The following is a 21,398-nucleotide window of genomic DNA, read 5'->3' as shown; positions in this document are numbered from 1 at the left end:
CAAGTGCTGGCTCAGCAAGTGATGGCGGTGATGTCATGGACGTGGCAATTAGCCGGGTCGGGCCACCAGTCTGAAAGGGATCTCACCTGGGATGGACCCGTGTACAAAATTCTGGGTGCGACCCAGGAGAGCGGTGTGAAAGGGGTATAAGATGGAGTGTATAGGGTTAGTAATAAACAGAAACAAATACTGATGATTCAAAACACACTATATCATTGTAACATTATCACATGGAGAGGCAAAATATTTAATCATCATTAATAATTGTCATATGATTTCTGCACATATTGATACATTTATAGTCAGCTGTGTATGAGAATGTTATAATGAGAGTAAATAACTATAGGATTCTGCTGTATATAAAGAGACCAGTCATACATATTACTATAAGGCTACAGATACAGAGACTCATCCCGTCCTGTGTGACAGAAGACTAGAGAATGGAAGCCAGACCCAAGTTGAAGCTTTATCATGTGCATGGGATGGATTCCAGGGATTTCCTTAAATGTTATTTTGATTCAGAAAGTGCATTCAGAGAAGAGACAGTGGTGTTTATTATGGAGAAGCTGCACAGCGCATTAGTAACAGGTTTGTACCCAGGATAAATTGTTGCTTTATCTATATAATATGGTTATTCTGAGCACAAGAACAATGAAATGGGTGACTTTACAGTGTACAGGCAGGGGTGTAGTGTGGGCAAAACCGGTTGAGCTGCTGATCCGGTGCTTTTTTTTTTCTTTAAGAATTTAAAAAGTAAACTGCCATGATCGCCCAGGATGTAGTTAATTTACCTCCACATGGAATACCGGCAGTGGAACACTGCCACCGGAATCCCGACATCAGTTGAGATGCCAGTGCTGGAATCCTGACAGCCGGCATTCCGAACATATGTATAGCGGGCCAGGTTAACTTTTAGCCGCGGGGGAGGGTTAGGTTTAGACACCACCAAGGGGGGTTAGGTTTAAGCTGCGGGGGGGGGAGATAGGGTTAGGCTGCGGGGGGTTATGGTTAGGCACCACCAGCAGGAGTTTAGGGTTAGGCACTAACCCTAAACTAATGGTTTAGGGTTAGGCACTAACCGGGAGAAAGGCTGGGTACACACCTAAAAGACCGGCAATTGTGTTGATGTTCAGGGTGATTAGCCTGCACCCTTGACATCGCATGATTGCCGGTACACACTTAAAGATTTAATGAAAGATGGAACGATCACTGGGCCTGATTCAGAGCCGGACGCTATTTGCGGACGGTCGTTCCAAAAAAGGGGCCGGCTATTTAAATTGATCGCTCGCTCATTGCAGTTTGTTGACGCCTCTATGTCTGAGCGAGCGAACAAAATATGCGCTCGCTATTTTGTAAAGACGCCCCTTTGCCGTTCGCATCACACGTCATCTCCGGTATTTATTTGATTAGTCGGGTACATCGAAAGGCATCTGAACTGCTCGCAGTGCTTGTGGTAGGTTTTTCGTACCGCTATCACTGCGAGCAGTTCAGGCTAAAAGACAACTAAGTGATGTTGTGGTCGATGATGCTCCTTTACTAATTATGCACTCCCATTAAACGCCATTTTTACCGATAGGCACGCCTGTGTTCGGATCTCCACTCCCCCGTTTTCAAGCACCTTCCCCAGTTACCACCCATAAACGGTATATTCTGTCAATCAAATTAGCAGCCCCTCGCTGTTTTGCGAGCGCTCGATTTCTGACCACCATGACTGGTTTGCGCATGCGCATTAAGACCCATACGCATGCGCAGTTGTGCAAACATCGCTCATAGCGAACGAGCAGCCGCTTACGAGCGGCTCTGGATCAGCCCACTGTTCCGTCCTTCATTAACATGTACAGCCTCACATGCAATATCGTGTAATTGATTGTGCAGCACAGCCAATCACACAATATTGCATGCAACCGTGGGAACGCTCAAATGGGGCATACACACTGCACGATATGGCTGATTTGTTGTTCCGATTTGGCTAAATCGACCAAATTGGGCCGATAATGTGCAGGTGTGTATGCACTCTTAGGGTTAGGGTGCGGGGGGGTTAGGATGCCGGAATAGAGGGTTAGGGGGAGAAGGGGGGAAGGTTAGGATACATACCTAGCCCCTGCTGGGATTCTGAGCATCGGGATGCCGTTGTCTGTGTTTTCCCAGCCTGCATCCCGACTGCTAGTCTCCCATACCCAACCCATTGGCCAGTCCACTGGTCCCAAATGGAACTGCAGATGTACAGAGAAATAATGCTGGCACTGTGCTCAGGGCCAGGGAAACTCACACTCTGCTAATGGTCTGACACTGCACCACTGGAGGAGTGCAGTAACCAGCCACACGGATGCAACACTGAGGAAAGGAAGATATCAAGGAGTGGAGCAGAGCTGGTAAGAGCTGTAGAAAAGACAGAATAAGGAGACTGACCGGAGAGGTGGGTGTGTGTGTGGGTGTGCTTGTGCGCTTGTGTGTGTAGGGAGTGGAGTAATGATCTTACTTCCATGAGTGTATCAGTGCTCAGGTCCATGTTACTGAAGTGAGACTTTGAGGTAAATGTAATAGGGTTTGAGATTTTTATGTGGGACAAACTCGAACCTTCTCACACATTTAAAGGTCTGAGTTTGTCCCACAACTCATCAACTGTAATAGCTTGTGAACTTGTGAGTTCGAGGCTATTACATTATGCAAGTGTGTGAGAGTTCTCTCCTATGAAAACTCGGACCTTTTAATGCGACTAGCATTATAAGATCTGTTATACAGAAGCCTTGACAGATCAGCGAGACCCATGAAAGCTTCTATGTTAAAGAAATAAAAATAGTAAACAGTAAAAGAAAATGACGTGAAGGTTCCCCCCAAAAACCATAACCAGTAGCAGGCTCTGTTGAGCCTGTCCTGGTTCATAAAATACAGCTGGGAAATGCATAGGGTTCCCCTGTATTTTAGGAACCAGCACAAGGCTCTGTTCAGCCTGTCCTGGTTGTGGAAATACAGGGGACAAAATTAGTAGGTGTCCCCTGTATTTTCCATAAGCAGCAAATGACTCTCTCTAGCAGAGGTGTAATGTCACAGCCGGGGAACCCTTTCACCGGGTCCCCTGGCCAGAGCATTACATCTGACCGCTAGTCAGCCCAGGCCGGAAATCCATGGGGAGGTAGAGACCACCAATAAAGGAGTTCTCTAGCAAGCCTTCCCCACATGCTGGTACTTTGCAGTGGCGTCACAAGGGGTGCGGGGGGTGCGGGCCCACCCGGGTGTCACCCGCCGATTGGGTGACACCAAAGTGCAGACTCCCCCTCTGGTGACAGGAGCCGGGTGCTGCACTGTAGAATTACATGCATCACTCGGCTCCTGTCACAGTGAAGGAGCCAGCACTACAAACACACTGGTCCCCGGGGGCAGCCCGCAACTCCTGGACCCCCCGGAGACACTAAAACCAGGGTTCAGGTGCGCGGCCCCGTCCCCACATGTGAGGCCCTGCCCACTTGTCCTGAGGCCCCACCCCTTTCCCCGGCGCTCCTGCTTGTACACCCGCACCGGGTACAACTAAAGGTGAGGACGCCACTGGTACTTGGAGAACCAAAAATACCAGCATGCGGGACTTTAAGGGCCTGCCGGTACTTGTAGTTCACTTGCCAAAGAAATATTAAAATAAAGACAAGACTCACACTCCTTGAAAGTAAAATTTTAATAAAGCTAAGATGCACATTCTCATTCATGAATACTCACCTAGAATCCCTGTAGTCATTCACATCTACTTGTACAGTAGAATCCACCACCTGTAAAAAAATAAAAATAAAATCAATACTCACCTATTCCTAGTGCAGATCATGTCCTCTTCACTCCAAGTAGACCTCCACGCGGTTAAAAACTAAAAACGCACACCCAAAACCAGGTCGGACAGGAGGAAGGGCACGTGAGTTTTGACATTACAGGATCCACCACCCAGTCAGCAGGCACCTCCGTAGAAGCTTATAGGAAAGGGTCCTGGACTGCACACCCTGAATATATATATAATGGGAGGTGCCACCTGTTGAGACTATTATTGCAGGCACAGAAACATAGGAACTTACCGTTGATTGGCTCTGAGCGGTCAGCCTGTCTGTCACACTTTCCCTCATATACTTCATTGGTGGGAAAGCACCATTGAAATCTATTGTGGGAACCGCTACATTATAGCCTATGATGGGAATCGTAAGTTTAATAGAGGCAGTGCCCACTGATTGGCTGGTGGCTCCTGTAATGACAGGACTCACGTGGGTCCCGATCATTCGTGTGGAGGAAGAGTATGTGTAAACACATACCATTCCTCCTGTCCGACCTGGTTTCGGGTGTGCATTTTTTTTGTTTTAAACCCGATGGATGCCTACTTGGAATGAAGAGGACATGATCTACACTAGGAATTGGTGAGTATTAATTTGTTTTTACAGGTGGATGTGAATGACTACAGGGATTCTAGGTAAGTATGCGTGAATGTGAGTGTGAGTGTGAATGTGAGATGTTTGCTATAATGAAAAGCTCCTGGTTCTTAAAATACAGGGGCCCCTACACATTTTTCCTCCTATATTTTAAGAACCAGGACAGACTCAACAGAGCCCGGGGCTGGTTATGCTTGTGGTGGGGGGGAACGTGCACATAATTTTATTTAAATTTTTTCACAGACAGAAACATGCATGGATTTCACGGATCAGTGCATCTTTCTGTGTTAATCAGACCTGCTGAGGATAGACTCAGTAGCCTGAAGCAGGTCTGTTTTCTCTCAAGTTGTCAGGAAGTGATAGTGTACGAGTTAAACACTCGCACTTTATTACATTGCCCAACTTTATGCTCAAAATGGCAAAAACCTCTGGATGCGGGTTTTGCCACTGTGAGTTGCAGGGGTGTGAGAAACATGTGAGTTTGCATGTTCACCCACCCTATTACATAGGGTGAGTTCTGAAAAAGAGTATAGCTCTATATTTGCACATTTTTCAAACTCGGACCCTATTACATTTATCCCTAGGTCTCAGTCTGTCCATAGCCTCACACCCTGTAGTAGCCTGCAGTAGCCTCTGTCTTACAGAACCATCCTGTTATCTCATGGCCTCTCTCCCTTAACTATTTGTCCAAAAGAAAATCACCAGGTACCACCATCTCACCTGTCCCTGATACCTCACCATAGGTGTGCGCAGACTCAGGCAAAGGGGTGTGTGAAACAAAACCCCTCCCCCCCATCACAGGCTAACCCACCCTACCCCCCTGGGACAAACACTACTGCCCTAACCACACCCCCAGTGACATACACTACCCGCCCTACTCTTAACCCCAGTGACATACACTACCCACCCTACCCTTGACCCCAGTGAAATACACTACCTGCCCTACCCTCCGGCTCCACTGACATATACAACCCATGCTATCCCCCCTACCCCGGCACCAGGGATATACACTACCTGACCTACCCCTCTGGCTCAAGAGAGATACACTACCCACCCTACCCCCAGACCCCAAAATATACAGTACCCACCCCCAGCCCAGACTAATACACTACCCACCCTGCCCCTTGGATCATACACTACCCACCCTAGCAGACCAAGGAACATATACTACCAGCCCTACCCCCATCCACAAGGACATAAACTATCCATCCTACCCTCCCAGTGACAGGGACATACACTATCCGCCCTGTCACCTCAGCCCCAGGAGCCTACACTATTCACCCTACATCCCCATGCTCCAGACACATACATTATCCACCCTACAACCCATGCCCATACATTATCCGCCCTATAACCCTCCCCCTCAGGACCCAGGGACATACACTACCCACCCTACCCTCAGACCCTAAAAATAGCAATACCCCCATCCCTGGGATCCAGGATATACATTAAAACCCCCAGTCCCCCTTCTCCTTGAACACATACATTTTGTCTGCAAGGTTGAGAATATAATTAAATAAAAAAATTACTCCTTAATTAGTGCTGTCCTTTCTGTACACTTGCTGCAACTTTGCCCCATGTGCTGACTACACCCAATCCCCAGACACACTTCTATACTGCAGGATGGGGGGCACCATAGCATGTGCCTGCTCTGGGTGCCGCAGCTCCATGCAGCACCTCTGTGTACAGGGATAACTACATCTGCCTTGCGTAATGGGAACAGGTGACACTTTCCCTGCTCACAGAGAGATGTCATTTACAGACGTCACTTCCATTCACGGTGCTTTGTCTCTCAGGTGGAAGAGAGCTAACCCATTATGCACACAGCAGGTGTGATATGTGTTACCGGCGGGCGCATGGCCGGCGGTTCAATTCCTGACAACGGCTGGCCGACAGCGCTGGAAATCCTGATCATCCTAAAGGTAAGTATCAACTAACCTAACCTAACCCCCCTAACCCTAACCCTCCTTAGGTGTGCCTAACCCTAACCTCCCCCCTGTGCCTAACCCTAACCCCCCCTCTAAGTGCCTAAACCTAACCCCCCCTTCCCCGCTGCCTAAACCTAAGTCCCCCGGGGGGGTGCCTAACCCTAACATCCCCCAGGAGTGCCTAACCCTAACATCCCCTGGGGGTGCCTAACCCTAACCCTCCCTCCCCCTAGCCTAACCCTAAACTCCCAGGGGGGTGCCTAACCCTAAGTCCCCACCGGGAGCCCTAAACCTAACACTCCCCCCCGCGCGGCTGCCCGCTGTGGCACCCGGCATCCGCTCGATCGGGATGCTGGGCGCCGGGGGTAATAGTGTGGTATATAGCTCCAAACTATTGTATTTTACAGTGGAACTACAGGTGTCAGCATGCCTGTCGTTTGGCACTTGTGGAACTACAAGTGCCAGCAGGTGGCCGGTACCCATAAACCCACAGTAAAATAAATAGTTTAAAAAATACAGTACACACACACCATATACAGTACAACTTTATTACAATCACCTACCTCACGCACACATACTTACCTACTGCCAGCTGATGTGTCCACTTGTCCCATAAAATCCAATGGGAGTACCTGGAATAAAGATCTTATACTCACTGCCATCCTCTCTGTAGCATCCCCGGACTTGGCAACAAAACAAACCGACTGACCCGAAACCATACGGACAAGTATTGGTTGCATTGTCACACATACCAATACTTCGCAAATGTCAGCTGACGAGCTACTGCGGACATGGCCCGCCAGCCAATCAGAGGCTGCTTTACATATAGTAGCCACTCATTGGCTGGGACCCACATGTAACCAGCCAATGAGCGGCCGCAACATGTAAAGCGGCCTCTGATTGGCTGGTGGGCTGTGGGATTTCCCAAAGAGGCCCATCAGCTGGCATTTGCAAAGTATTGGTTTGTGTGACAATGCATACCAATATTTGTCCGTATGGCTTCGGGTCAGTTAGTTTGTTTGTTGCCAAGTCCAGGGACGCAACAGAGATCACCGCGAGGATGGAGGTGAGTATGGGATCTTTATTCCAGTTACTCCCATTGGATTCTACATGGACAAGGGGACACACCAGCTAGCAGTAGGTAAGTATGTGTGACCCGGTAATAGGGTCTCCTGGCTGTTGCCTTACTGACTGGTAGGTTTGGGTACTGTGCTGGTTTAAAATATAGGGGAGCCCTATGCATTTTTTCCCCCTATATTTAAAATTAGGACTGGCCCTGCAGCCAGGTGCTGGTTCCTAAATTACGGTGGAACCATACACTTTTTTTCCATGTTATTTTAGATCCAGAACTGGCAGAGCAGTCAGGGGCTGGTTTTGTGATTTTTTGGGGGCCCACGTAATTTTTTTTGAAATTAGCACTTAAAACAAACTTTCCATTATTAAACATACACAAATCACACTGATCTGTGTATGTTTGATGGAAACTTACAGCTCAGGAGGTGGTACATTTGCATCTTCTATTGACTCCCCAATTGTGCTGCAAAAATGGCCAAATAGAGCAAAACGAATAATGGTCAATTATGCTGAAGTGAATGAAAAGTACTTCCGATTTGAGCCGATGGTGTATTCATTTCTAGTTCAAAAAAAGCAGAGTTTGCTGTATTAACCAACCTGATTTCACCCCCAAAAAATGAAAAAATTACCAGAGTTTAATAGTAATTTCCCGATAAGCAAAAAAATGATATTTTCACCCGAGATTGCAATCTCTCACCAACATGAATCTTAGTAAATTTACCCCTATGGGGTGTAGTCAAATGAGGACGAGAATAGCAAAAAACAGCCCCTCCAGAGCATGACCAATTTTTCCTAAAATCCACAATTTTAGGAAAAAAAATTGGGAAATGCTCTTAGACCCCGACAGCACCCCTTCTTAAGACTAATTAAGCAATTGGAAGTTTCCATTTTGCTTAATTAGTCAGTAATGCTCACCTTCCAAAGTGCTGTCTTCTGCATCCAGCGTCAGGACCCCGTCTCCTGCAACAGTGGTGAGTATGTCAGTATGTGTCAGTGTTTGTCAGTCTGTATGAGTGAGTGTGTGACCCCCGGCGTATGTGTGTGTCCCCCCAGTGTCAGTGTGCCCCTCCCCCGTAGTAGGCGCTGGGAGAACTACATCTCCCAGCAGCCCTTGTGCCTCCCTGCAGCCCCCGGCACTCCCAGTAGCCCCCTCTCCAGTGAGGAGAGGGAGGGGATGCCACCGGGAGCCACAGATACCACCGGAGACCCCCAGGCAGGTAAGTGAAGAATTTTTATTTAATTTTTTTATGCAGCGTAGGGTTTTCAGCTCTGAAAACCCCACGGACACTTTTTTTTACTTGGATACCGCAGGTATCGGGAGCGGGCATAACTGCGATAATCCAAAATTGGGCGTGAGGTTTCTTCTCGCTAAACCTCGCGCCCAATTGAATATGTCCCTAAGTGTGTGTATTTTCTATTTCTATGCTTGAATGTATGTATACCTATATTTCTGCATATATTATGAATATATGTGCAAATATGTACATGGGGGTCTCTATGTTGGTGTTTTTATATGTTTATGAGTATATGTTTATGAGTATATGTTTATGAGTATATGTATATGAGTATATGTGTACCTATGTCATTTATTATTATTTATTTATTAACATACTACTTATATAGCGCAGCAAATTCCGTTGCGCGTTACAATTTAAAGCAACATTAACATTTTACTGGGTTGTAAAAGACAGACAGACAGACAGACATATGTAAAAGACATACAATAAGGTAAGAGGGCCCTGCTCGCAAGCCTACAATCTATAGGCAAGCTTACAATGTAATGTATAGTACAAACAGGTGGCATGTTTTCCACAATTAAAGGGAATATTATACAAAAAACTTATATACTTAAAGAACTGTTGCAATAATTTTATAAGTTTCTGATTTAATATACATGTACTTGCACAATAAACTAAGATAAAAATTTTAGTAAATTTTCATTATGTACTTGAAAAACTTTGTCAATTATATTATACGTTTTAAAATGTATTTTCAGTCAATAAACTGAGAAATTAAATGTGAATTATGGGCCTGATTCAGAGCCGGTCGCTATTTGCGGTCGTTCGTTCAAAACAAAGGGGTGGCTATTCAAATGAACCGTTCGCTCTTTGCGGTCTGTTCACGCCTCTAGGTATGAACGAGCGAACAAAACTTGCGGTCGTTTTTTTGGAAACTACGCCCCCTGGCCGCTCACATCCTACGTCATGTCCGCTATTTATTAGATTAATCGAGTACATTGACCAGCGTATGAACTGCTCGCTATTCTTGTGGTTGGTTTTTGCTACCACAATTTTGCGAGCAGTTCTGGCTATAAAATAACCCAGTGACGTGGTCAATGACGCTGCTGTATTAATTATGCACACCCATAAAACGCCGGTTTTGACCTTTAAGCACAACTGCGTGCTTAATTCCACTCCCCGTTTTCAAGCACCTTCCGCTGTTACCACCCACATACGCCTCCTCATGTCACTCAGATTATCAGGCATTTGCTATTTTGCGAGCACATGAATTTCGACCACACTGACTGGTTCGCGCATGCGTATAACGATCCGTACGCATGCGCAGTTGGGCAAACATCGCTCGGAGCGAACGAGAGGCCGCTTACGAGCGGCTCTGAATCAGGCCCTATGTTTCAAACTCATCTTTTATTACCCGATTCCATCGTATTAACATACAATCTAGTGATTTTCTAGTGAAGCATTTTTCGTAGGTATGTTCTATGTACAAATTGGCAAAATCTTTGCCACGGGCATACTAGTTGAGGAAAAATATATAATGTATCGGGTATATAGATATATAACATGTCACACAGGTGCTATTTTGTTATACTTGCTTTTTTTGCCAACACAATGTCTCATGTATACCATGTGCCCATTACAGTCACACAGCAGTGGGAAATGCATTAACTCTCAGATTGCCAGTTATTTATTTCATTGGCATAGATGAAGGCACCCAGGATTATGCCAGGAAACATACACCATGAGATCTGTATCAGTATATGACCAATGCTGTGACTCACATTATCTATCTTTGCCGCTATCTCACTGTAACTATATAGAATGTTACATTTCTTCTTATCTGAATCTTCCCTGCAGGTCGTATTAAAGGAGAAACTTTGATTGACATCAGTATCGGATCCATCGTTCATCATCTTTTTGTTATCAGTGAATTTTTTAAAGAGATCACTATACTAAAATTAAAAGAGTCCTGTATTATGGAACTCAACAAATGGGTGAACACCCGCACTGGGGCTTTTGATTGGACCCATGCATCTAAGATTGTTACTGAGCTGGGAGGCATCAGGTAAAATATGATTCTAAACATAAAAGATGAGACTATTTAAAAAATAATAACAAAAATGTAACTTTAAAAAAATGACTGTTTTAGTTTTAAATGGAGATCAGGGAGATAGACGACAATAGTGAATATTTCCTAGTTGGCGGCTGGTATTCCTCCTGATTCAAGAGTTCCAGTTGTGCGTGTTATTTTCTTTTTGTCTGTTTGGTTTGTTTTGTGGTATAAAAAAACTGAAGTGAAACACACAATTCTGCAATGACCCTTGAACCTGCTGTATTATATAATATAATGGTGTTATTATTTTAGTGTGGAAGAACAGGAAAAGGAAGAAAAGTTGAAGGAAACAATTAAGCGCATTGTGCAATTTGACTTCAGCAAAGAAAACTTCACGGATCCGGTGATGTTACCACAAGCCGACTGTATAGTCACTGCGTGGTTGCTGGATGTGGTTTGTCTGGACCAACAAGATTTTATCAAAATCCTGAGGAATATGTTAAAGCTGCTTAAACCTGGGGGATACTTTATTATAATTGGGTGCCTAAATATCACATATTACACTGCTGGTAATGATAGGCTACATGCATTTACTTATGATGACATATTTGTAAAAAAGACCCTCACTGATGAAGGATTTGAAATCAGCTCCTGTGAGTTACTTGATGGTAAAGTAAAGACTGATATAATAGATTATAAGCAATTGATGGTCCTCACTGCTGTCAAAGGGGGTTGGGTATGCGATCCCAGCACACACAATGCTGGCAGACAGAATCCCAGTGCTGGAGTCACGACACTGGAAATTCCAACGCATACAGGTAAGTAATTTAACACTTCCCATAACCCTACCCCTAATTTAGCCCTCCCCTTCTGCAACCTAACTCTAACCCTCACCTCCTGCAGCCTAACCCTAACCATCATCTCCTGAAGCCTAACCCTAACCCTCCCCCCAACAGCCTAACCCTAACCCTCCCCTTCTGCAACCTAACTCTAACCCTCACCTCCTGCAGCCTAACCCTAACCATCGTCTCCTGAAACTTAACCCTAACCCTCCCTTCCTGCAGCCTAACCCTAACCCTCATCTCCTGAAGCCGAACCCTAACCATCCTCTCCTGCAGCCTATCCCTAACCCTCCCCTCCCACAGTCTAACCCTAACCCTCCCTCCCACAGCCTAACCCTAACCCTCCCCTCCTGCAGCCTAACCCTCCTCTACTGCAGCCTAAACCTAATCCTTCCCTCCTGCAGCCTAACCCTCCTCTACTGCAGCCTACCCTAACCCTCCCCTCCTGCAGCCTAACCCTAACGCTCCCCTCCTGCAGCCTAATCCTAACCCTCCTCTCCTGCAGCCTAACCCTAACCCTGCCCTCCTGCAGCCTAACCTAACCCTCCCTTCCTTCCTGCAGCCTATCCCTCCTCTCCTGCAGCCTAACCCTAACCCTCCCCCCTGCAGCCTAACCCTAACCCTGCCCTCCAGCAGCCTAACCTAACCCTCCCTTCCTTCCTGCAGCCTATCCCTCCTCTCCTGCAGCCTAACCCTAACCCTCCCCTCCTGCGGCCTAACCCTAACCCTCCCCTCCTGCAGCCTAACCCTAACCCTGCCCTCCTGCAGCCTAACCCTAACCCTCCCTTCCTTCCTGCAGCCTATCCCTCCTCTCCTGCAGCCTAACCCTAACCCTCCCCTCCAGCGGCCTAATCCTAACCCTCCCCTCCTGCAACCTAACCCTAACCCTCCCCTCCTGCAGCCTAACTCTTACCCTCCCCTCCTGCAGCCTAACCCTAACCCTCCCAACCAGCAGCCTAACCCTCCCCCTAATGCCTGACCACTAAACCTAAAACCCACTGTTGGGATTGCAGTTGCCAGGATTATGACTCCTTTCAGGATTCCAGAACTGGGATTCTGGGCACCGGCACTGTGTGCTCTGGGATACCAACTACATGCATTCAAAGGGAATACTTAGGTTGTTGGAGTTGTGGCCATTGGCTGGAGGGATGATTTCTTCATAAGCTTCCTAATAACTACTGATCTACCTTAGTTATTATTACCTTCTATAACTCTCAGCCATTTACTAAATCTTACATACTGAACAGCTCTTAACATGTGACATATATAAACTTTTTAGTTAAGTAATTTTCAGTAAATGTTAATTGTATTTTTCCTCATGTTTCTAATAATCCAAAATTATAAAAAAAAATTACCAAAATGGTTTGATTTTGTGTTTTTTATTCAAGCAAGGAGTATATACTGGGTAGAGGTTCTGCTACTATAATGAAAAGGTGCCAGCCAGGTTCGTATCTCACTCGTCTTTGTACAGATGTGTCCTGCTACATCTTTGCTGCGTACACGGAAAATCGCACCATGCATGGCGCGAGGCATGCGCCCACGAGCAGATTCGCGCACTGCATTCGCACCCACGACTCCATAGGATTGCATTGCGTGTCATAGCATTCCATAACGCATGCTGCTACGGGTGATTGCATGGCACGATGCGTGCGCACATAGTACGATCGGCAAGGATGTAAGAGGACACATCTATAGAAGTTAAAATGGACTAGTCTAGTGACACAAGCTCCAGGTAGGACTAATATTCTATAGCAAGATTATGGTAGAATAATTAACTGTTTTGGAAGAAAAAAAAACATATCTATACCCTCCCACTGTTTTGCTTTCTCTGTCTATACTGTATCAGGGTAAAATGAGGAAACATTTGGACTGAAAAATATTATTTGTTTTTGTGTTTTGTGTAATTAGTCCTACTGCAAACTTATTTGACCAGTGTGTTTTATTTTTGTCAGTACTTCTCAATTGCTATATTATTATTGAATTTTAAATAGTAGGCTTTTATGGCCATCTAGTGGCCTCTCTTTATAATTGCAATGTCAGTTTCCACAGTAATAGATCTTTGCATTTCTCCTGTTCGTAAGAACCCTAACCTTCTCCTCTCCCCCTCCTAACCCTAACCCTCCCTTAGTGGTGCCTAACCCTAAAACTCTCGGGGTGGTGCCTAACCTGAATTCCCCCCTGTGGTGCCTAACCCTAAAACTCCTAGGGTGGTGCATAACCCTAAGACTCCTGGGGTGGTGCCTAAGTCCCCCAAAGTGGTGCCTAACCCTAAAGCTGGCCACACACTAGAACAACTTACATCCAACCAGCCAACTTGTTGATTGGTTGGAATGAAAATCTGGTAAGGAATGGGAGTAAATGATGATCAGAAATTTACTCCTAAATGCCAGAAAACAGATGAAAATGGTAGTCAGACAAGTTTGTTAAATGTTTGATTTAAACTATTTGTTTATACAACAGTTTTGGTCCATTTTTCAGCGTCTGGGAGCAAGTTGCTGATTGTATTCCTTACCAGATTTTCATTCCAACCAATCTACTAGTTGGCTGGTTGGACAGATAATCTTTAGATGTGTGGCCAGCTTAACCCTCTCTTATTGGTGCCTAACCCTAACCCTCTCTTATTGGTGCCTAACCCTAAGACTCCCGGGGTGGTGCCTAACCCTAAGTCCCCCTGTGGTTCCTAAACCTAACCTCCCCCGTGGCTAAGTGCTTCCATTTGTCACTTACCTTCATGCGGGATGGAGGCTAGTCGGAATTTCAGCACCTGGATCCAAACACCTGTCGGTATTTGGGCGCCTGCATTTAGACACCTATCGGGGCTTTAACCGTCTGCATTTTGTCTGGCGGTATTAGCAGCGGTGGTATGCTAACTACATACTGTTATAATTACCTACATACTTGGGCTGTCTATTTTATCCTACTTTATATAGGAAAATACCCCACATTTTCCAATGCACTTTACCATACCTGAAAGAGTCTCAATTTAGCTGGAAAAGGAACATAAATGTAGATTATTTGTCATACACTTTTTTCCAGCATTTATGTTATATTTACTGAACAGTGTTAAAATTGCTTATGTAACACACCTTTCACCTCTAAAAGGACTTTAGGTTCCCAATTTGCTTTACTGTCTAGAATGTACCCATCATTAACATCCCGTTAAGTCATACTTACCTACTCCCCCGAAATGGTCGGAAGCCTCCTGAAAATCGTGTGGTGCCCAAGAACACCTGAATGGCTAGGCAAGTCTCCTGGAACCAGCCGCCGCCGGCCTGCAACCCCCGTGCCGCCCACACTCCCCCTGTGATCGCCCACTTACTGTATAGCATGGACAGACCTCAGCACCAACCGGGAGTGATGTGCAGCGTGAGCGGACCTCTGTGCTATCTGGGAGAGATGCACAGCGCGAGTGGACCTAAATGCTAGCCTGGACAGACACCGGAAAGGTAAGAAAGTGGTTTTTAAGGACAGGAGAGTGACGATATCTAAGTGGGTTGGGTGAAGCAGACATGTGATCTATGGTCTCTGGATAGTCCTGTGACCTCACTGAGATTAGTAAGGAAGCTCGTTCTGGCTCCAAAGATGTTAGCAGCACCGCCAACCCCTGCAATAAATCTGCAGATGTATTGTCCAAATGTGAAAATATGATCAATAGCAAATGTCTGTTAGTGGGAAAATGCGTTTCCCCGATATGATCATCAGTTTCTTCAGAAGGCAAATGAATTGCTATTCGCAATCTGTACAAGGAAGAAAGTTCAACATACATGACAGCTGCTTACTATACCCTCAGGGCCATGGAGAGATATTTTTGTGGACCTTATTCCTGATCTACTGTCTTCAAATAGGTTTACCACCATCCTAGTGTTCGTTGACTGCTTTGGCCCATATTATGTCACCGACCAAATTAACCACCACATCACAGATACCTCACTTATTCATCATAAACATCTACTGACTTCATGGATGTCCTGATACCATCACTTCTGACTGAGATTCCCATATCATCGCCGGGATATGACTCACAAACAATTTAGCAAACTGTAGGTTAATCAATCTCTGGAGCAAATCTTACATATCTTTAGTAATGGGCAACAGGAAACTTGGTCACATTTCCCACCATTAGCAGAGTTTGCTTATAACAATGCTCAGCATTCTATAGTGTTGTTTAGATCATCTTTTATTAATTAGGGATATCATCCTCTAACTCTTCCCATGTCCGATTGTTCGGAAAATGTACCAGCAGTCCTAGAATTGCATGCTGCGTCAAAGGAAACATCGAAGCTGAACACCAACATGAGGTACAGAAGGTGGTTCCAGCATTTTCCTTGTTTGGATGCTTTCTCCAAATAAGTGTCCTGGAAAATGTGGGAGAGAAAGTGCAATATAGTGCATACAGTAATGATAAAGGAGATTATATGTAACCTCAACCTTGATGAATAGGAAGCAAACATTGGACAAACTCACACCCTTGTTCTAGGGTGGCTGCATAAGCAATGTGGAACACTATGGGGTACATTAACTAGGGTCGATTTTGGTATATTTTAAAATGTTGCACAATTTGCTTTCTAGTTTGCAATTCAGAGATTTACGAGAGTCAAAACTGACCAAAAAAATGACTTTAGAACATCGGACAAACAATCGATACTTTCACATAGACGACATTACAAACTGGAGATTTACAAACGGTTGGTTTGTATAGCAACTAGGGGTGTGCACCGGCCACTTTTCGTGTTTTGTGTTTTGGTTTTGGATCTGGATCTTTCTTCGTGTTTTGGATCTGGATTGGTTTTGCCAAAACCACCCTTCCGTGTTTTGGGTTCTGGGTTTTGTGTTTTGGATCTGTATTTTTTTGAAAAAAAGCATAAAAACAGCTAAAATCACAGAATTTGTAGGTTTTTCTGCTCCTATGCTATTAACCTCAATAACCTTAATTTCCACTCATTTCCAGTCTATTCTGAATACCTCACACCTCACAATAGTGTTTTTATGTCCAAAAGGTTGCACCGAGGTAGCTGGATGACTATGCTAAGCGACACGAGTGGGCGGCACAAACACGTGACCCATCTAGGCGTGAAACTGCAGTGGCAGACAGGATGGCATTGAAAAACTAGGCCCCAAACTGTACATAATGCAAAGAAAAAAAAGAGGTGCAAGATGGAATTGTCCTTGGGCCCTCCCACCCACCCTTATGTTGTATAAACAGGACATGCACACTTTAACAAACCAATCATTTCAGCGCCAGGGTCAGCCACACAACTGTGGCTGAAATGATTGGTTCGTTTGGGCCCCCACAAAACAAGCTGGCAATTTATCTGTCCCTGCACAAACTGGCTCTACGGAGGCAAGATGTCATCCTCATCCTCCTCATCCACCGATTCCTCACCCTCTTCAGTGTGTACATCCTCATCCTCACAGAGTATTAATTCGTCCCTGCTGGAACCACAGGTCCCTCTGTACGTTCTGGAGGCTGGTCTCCCTGGAAGAGTTGATAATTCATTTTATGAACATCATCTTCTCCACATTTTGTGGAAGCAACCTCCTATGCCTTTCGCTGACAAGGTTCCCGGCTGCACTAAACACTCTTTCGGAGTACACACTGGAGGGGGGGCAACTCAGGTAAAATAGAGCCAGTTTGTACAGGGACCTCCAAATTGCTTCTTTTTCCTGCCAGTACAGGTACGGACTGTCTGACATCCCTTCTTGGATGCTGTCACCGATGTAATCCTTTAACAGACAGACGCACGTTTGTCACTTCTGCTTTGAGGATTCAAGTGCGGCTACAGCCCACACAATTCACAAAGACAGAAAAAAAAAAAGAATATTTTTATTGTTTGTGTAGAACACTTTGAGGGTGTCACCACCCTTTAACAGACAGACGCACGCTTGTCGCTGCTGCTTTAAGGATGCAGGTGCGGCTACAGCCCACACAATTCACATAGACAGAAAAAAAAAGAACAATATTTTAATTGTTTGTGTAGCACACTTTGAGGGTGTCACCACCCTTTAACAGACAGATGCACGCTTGTCGCTGCTGCTTTAAGGATGCAGGTGCGGCTACAGCCCACACAATTCACAAAGACAGAAAAAAGAAGAAGAATATTTTTATTGTTTGTGTAGCACACTTTGAGGGTGTCACCACCCTTTAACAGACAGACGCACGCTTGTTGCTGCTGCTTTGAGGATGCAGGTGGAATCTAGACGGGATTTGGAACCGAGGACACACTACCTCCATCAATTGTCTAAATCCCACTGCACTAATGTCGGATACCGGACGCACGTCTAACACCAACATAGCAGTCAAGGCCTCAGTTATACGTTTTGCTTCAGGATGACTGCTGTCGTACTTCATCCTCATCGCTAGGGACTGTTGGAGGGTCAATTGTTTAGTAAAAGTAGTGATGTTCCTACAGCAGCAACAGCACTAGGAGGAAGTGGTTCTTGATCTTTCCCTATTTTATTTTTATCGGAGAAAGTTTGGTCCTCCATTTATGTTATATTGATCTATATACGTGCGGCAAAAGCGCACACAAACACAGAAAATATTTTTTTATTTTTGCTGGAGAGTAGTGCACTTTGTGGGTTACACCACCCTTTAAGAAATGAGCCAGCCGGCTCTTTACTTATGGGACACAGGCGCATGCTTGGCGCTGCTCCTTTGTTGATGCACGTGCAGCCACAGTGCACACAAGTCACAAACACAGAAAATATATATTTTTTTGGTTTAGAGTGTACTTTCGGGGGTTACAGCACCCTTTAATGGTCTAGCCAGCCGGCCCTTTACTTATGACACAGGCGCACGCTTGGCACTACTTTGTTGATGCACGTGCGGCTACTGCGCACACAATTCACAAACACAGAAAATAATTTTTTTTTTGGTTTGGACTGGAGTGTACTTTCGGGGGTTACAGCACCCTTAACGGTCAAGCCAGCCGGCCCTTTACTTATGACACAGGCGCACGCTTGGCACTACTTTGTTGATGCACGTGCGGCTACTGCGCACACAATTCACAAACACAGAAAATATATTATTTTTTTAGCACTTGGGGGGAGCACCCCTGATGGACAGAGCACCCCCTGGACAACACTACAGCACCCCTTTAGGACTGGGACACTGCACAGGACTTTGGAGTGGACACAGCCCCTATGGAGAACTGACTGCACAACACAGTCCAGCCAGCCCCTATGGACTTTGAAGTAGTGGACACAGCCCCTATTAACAACAGCAGCACAGCACAACACAGCCAGCCCCTATGGACTTTGAAGTAGTGGACAACAGCAGCACTACACTACACTACACTACACAGCCCTAACTCCCATCCTCCCTCTTCACTGTCCACAGCCGAGTGAGAAAATGGCGCCGACGCGGGTACCTTATATAGGATCCAAAACCCGCGAGACTCGGAAGGCGGGATGATGACGTTTTGCCTCGATTTCAGATCCGAGTCAGGCGGGAAAAGTTGAGCCTGATTCGGATCGGACTCGGATCGGGGGGGCTCGGGGGGGTTCGGATTTCAGAAATCCGAACCCGCTCACCCCTAATAGCAACCAAAAACGATATTGCCATTTTCGACCGATTGGAATGACATATCGTTTAAAAAGTGCCCCCAAAAGCACAACCAGTCCTGGGCTTTGGAGAACCAGTACTGGTTGTGCTAAATAGCGACATAAGCACAACCAACACCGTGCTATTCAGAGCCAGCCCTGGTTGCCAAAATACAGGGGACAACATAGGGGCCCCTTGTATTTTAGTTACCTTTGCAGTTCTCCCCATTGACTTTAATGGTGGGAACCGCTCATTGTCTGAGAGGCGGAAGACTCGCCTCTCTCAGTCAATGAAAGTTCAGAACTGGGATTTCTATAGTGAAATTCTGCCACTGAGCTATCATTCGGGTAGTACCATCCTTAGAGGACAATACTAATGTCCACTGGTTCAGGTTTTTTGATTTGCCAAGCCCGTGGATGCCTACATGGAAAGAAGAGATCATGCTCCACAAATAGGAAGAGGTGGATAACAAATTATTTTTGCAGGAAACTATGGATTCCTCTTTGGAGAGGTGGACATGAATGGCTTCAGGGATACTAGGTGAGTATGTGAGATAGTGAGTGCGAGTGTACATGCGAGTGTGCATGTATGTTTTATTAAACATTTACTTTTCAAGGTGTGCGTGTACTGACTTTTTTTATTTTACAGTGGAACTACAGGTACCAGCGGGTCTGTAATGCTCCACATTGCTGGTACTTGTGGTTCTCCAAGTACAAGCATGTTGGGGAGGCTTTCTGGGACCTGTAGTTCCACTACAAAAGACAATAATTTTAACTCTCTCATTTACACCACACTACACTATCAACCCAGAACCCACCGCTTCAGGGGTGCCGAAAATAGCCCCGGGCTATCAGCCCAGGCCTGAGGTGCCCTGGGGAGGGAGACCCCTTTATTATAGGGGGGTCCCCAACTCCCCAGGGATCCCCAGCCTTGGATGACTAGTGGTCAGGGGTAATGCTTTGGCCGGGGGATCTGGTGGAAGGGTTCCCCTGTCTGTGGCATTACCTCCTCACTAGAAATAGCCGGGTGCTGGTTATGGATAATACAGGGGACCTCTATGCATTTTGTCCCCTGTATATCCACAACAAGGCCAGCTCAGAGCCCAATGCATGTTGCGCTAAATACAGGGGACCCCTACATCATTTGTCCCCTGTATTTCGCACAACCAGTACTGTGTCTCCAAAGTCTTGAGCTGTTTGTGCTTTTTTTGGGGGTGGGGGGGGCATGCCATTATTTTTTTATATTTGCCCCTGTTTTACTTTATTTAACACAGAAGCACAGATGGTTCAATGTGTCCGATTTTTACACACAGATACATGCACCCCGGGTCTCCCTGATCCATGCGTGTATCTGTGTCAGCCATGACATCGCTCATCATGCATACACATGGAATGATGTGTGGCATATCGTGAAAGATAGCTCAGTGATCTTTCTGCATGTTGAAGAAATCACCGACCAACGACCACCTAGAGCGCGCATCGGCATCGTTATTGTCCCTACACATGGCACTTTTTAAATTATATGTCATTCCAATCGGTCAAAAACGGCAATATCATTTTCAAAAATCGTACTATCTGTGGGGTCTTTAACTGTAAAACAGGAGCTAATGTCATGACCGATAATGTAGGGGGAGAAAGGTATTTTTAATTTAAAGACAAATATCTAATGGGTCTTTTCAAGCTTACTTATGCCCCTTTCACACTGCCAGCAATTGCCCGGGTTAGTGCACGTGAACATGTAGCAACCCGAGTTATTGCTCAGTGTGATAGGACCAGGTTGAAATAACCCAGCATTTAATCCCAGGTAACGAGCAGGTAACACGTGTTCAACCCGGCTCGCGGTACAATGTGAACGGGTAACCTGGGTCGATTCGGAAGAGCCAGCACTTGGAGGTAATCTCATCTCCAAGCGCTGGCTCAGCAAGTGATAACAGTGATGTCATGGACGTGGAAATTATCCGGGTCGGGCAACCAGTATGAAAGGGATCTCACCCTGGAAGGACCCGTGTTCAAAATTCTGGGTGCGATCGAGGAGAGTGGTGTAAAAGGGGTATAAGATGGAGTGTAGAGGGTTAGTCATAATGATAAACAAAATACTGTTGATTCAATATACATTGTAGCGTTGTAGCATTATCACCTGGTTAGGTCAAATATTTACTTATCATAATAATTATCATAAGATCTCTGCACATAGTCAGCTGTGTATAATGAGTGTAAATAACTATAGGATTCTTCTGTATATAAAGAGAACAGCCATACGTATTACTATAAGGCTACAGATACAGATCAGAGACTCATCCCGTCCTGTGTGACAGAAGACAAGA

At 45.6% G+C, this 21,398-nt stretch overlaps 1 protein-coding gene across 1 annotated transcript; it reads left to right on the top strand.

Moving 5' to 3' along the window:
* Positions 1-440: 440 nt before the first annotated feature.
* On the top strand, positions 441-19,451 carry LOC148477230 (indolethylamine N-methyltransferase-like). Its single transcript, XM_088457044.1, has 4 exons — positions 441-588; positions 10,495-10,702; positions 11,003-11,508; positions 19,294-19,451. Exons 1-4 carry the CDS (start codon positions 441-443, stop codon positions 19,449-19,451), a joined length of 1,020 nt encoding a protein of 339 aa, XP_088313170.1.
* The last annotated feature ends 1,947 nt before the right edge of the window (positions 19,452-21,398 follow it).

Source organism: Taudactylus pleione, unplaced genomic scaffold, assembly GCF_031769625.1.
Source record: "Taudactylus pleione unplaced genomic scaffold, aTauple2 ptg000734l, whole genome shotgun sequence".
In the NCBI taxonomy this organism is placed as follows: Eukaryota; Metazoa; Chordata; class Amphibia; order Anura; family Myobatrachidae; genus Taudactylus; species Taudactylus pleione.
This window is presented reverse-complemented; position numbering and strand designations above follow the sequence as displayed.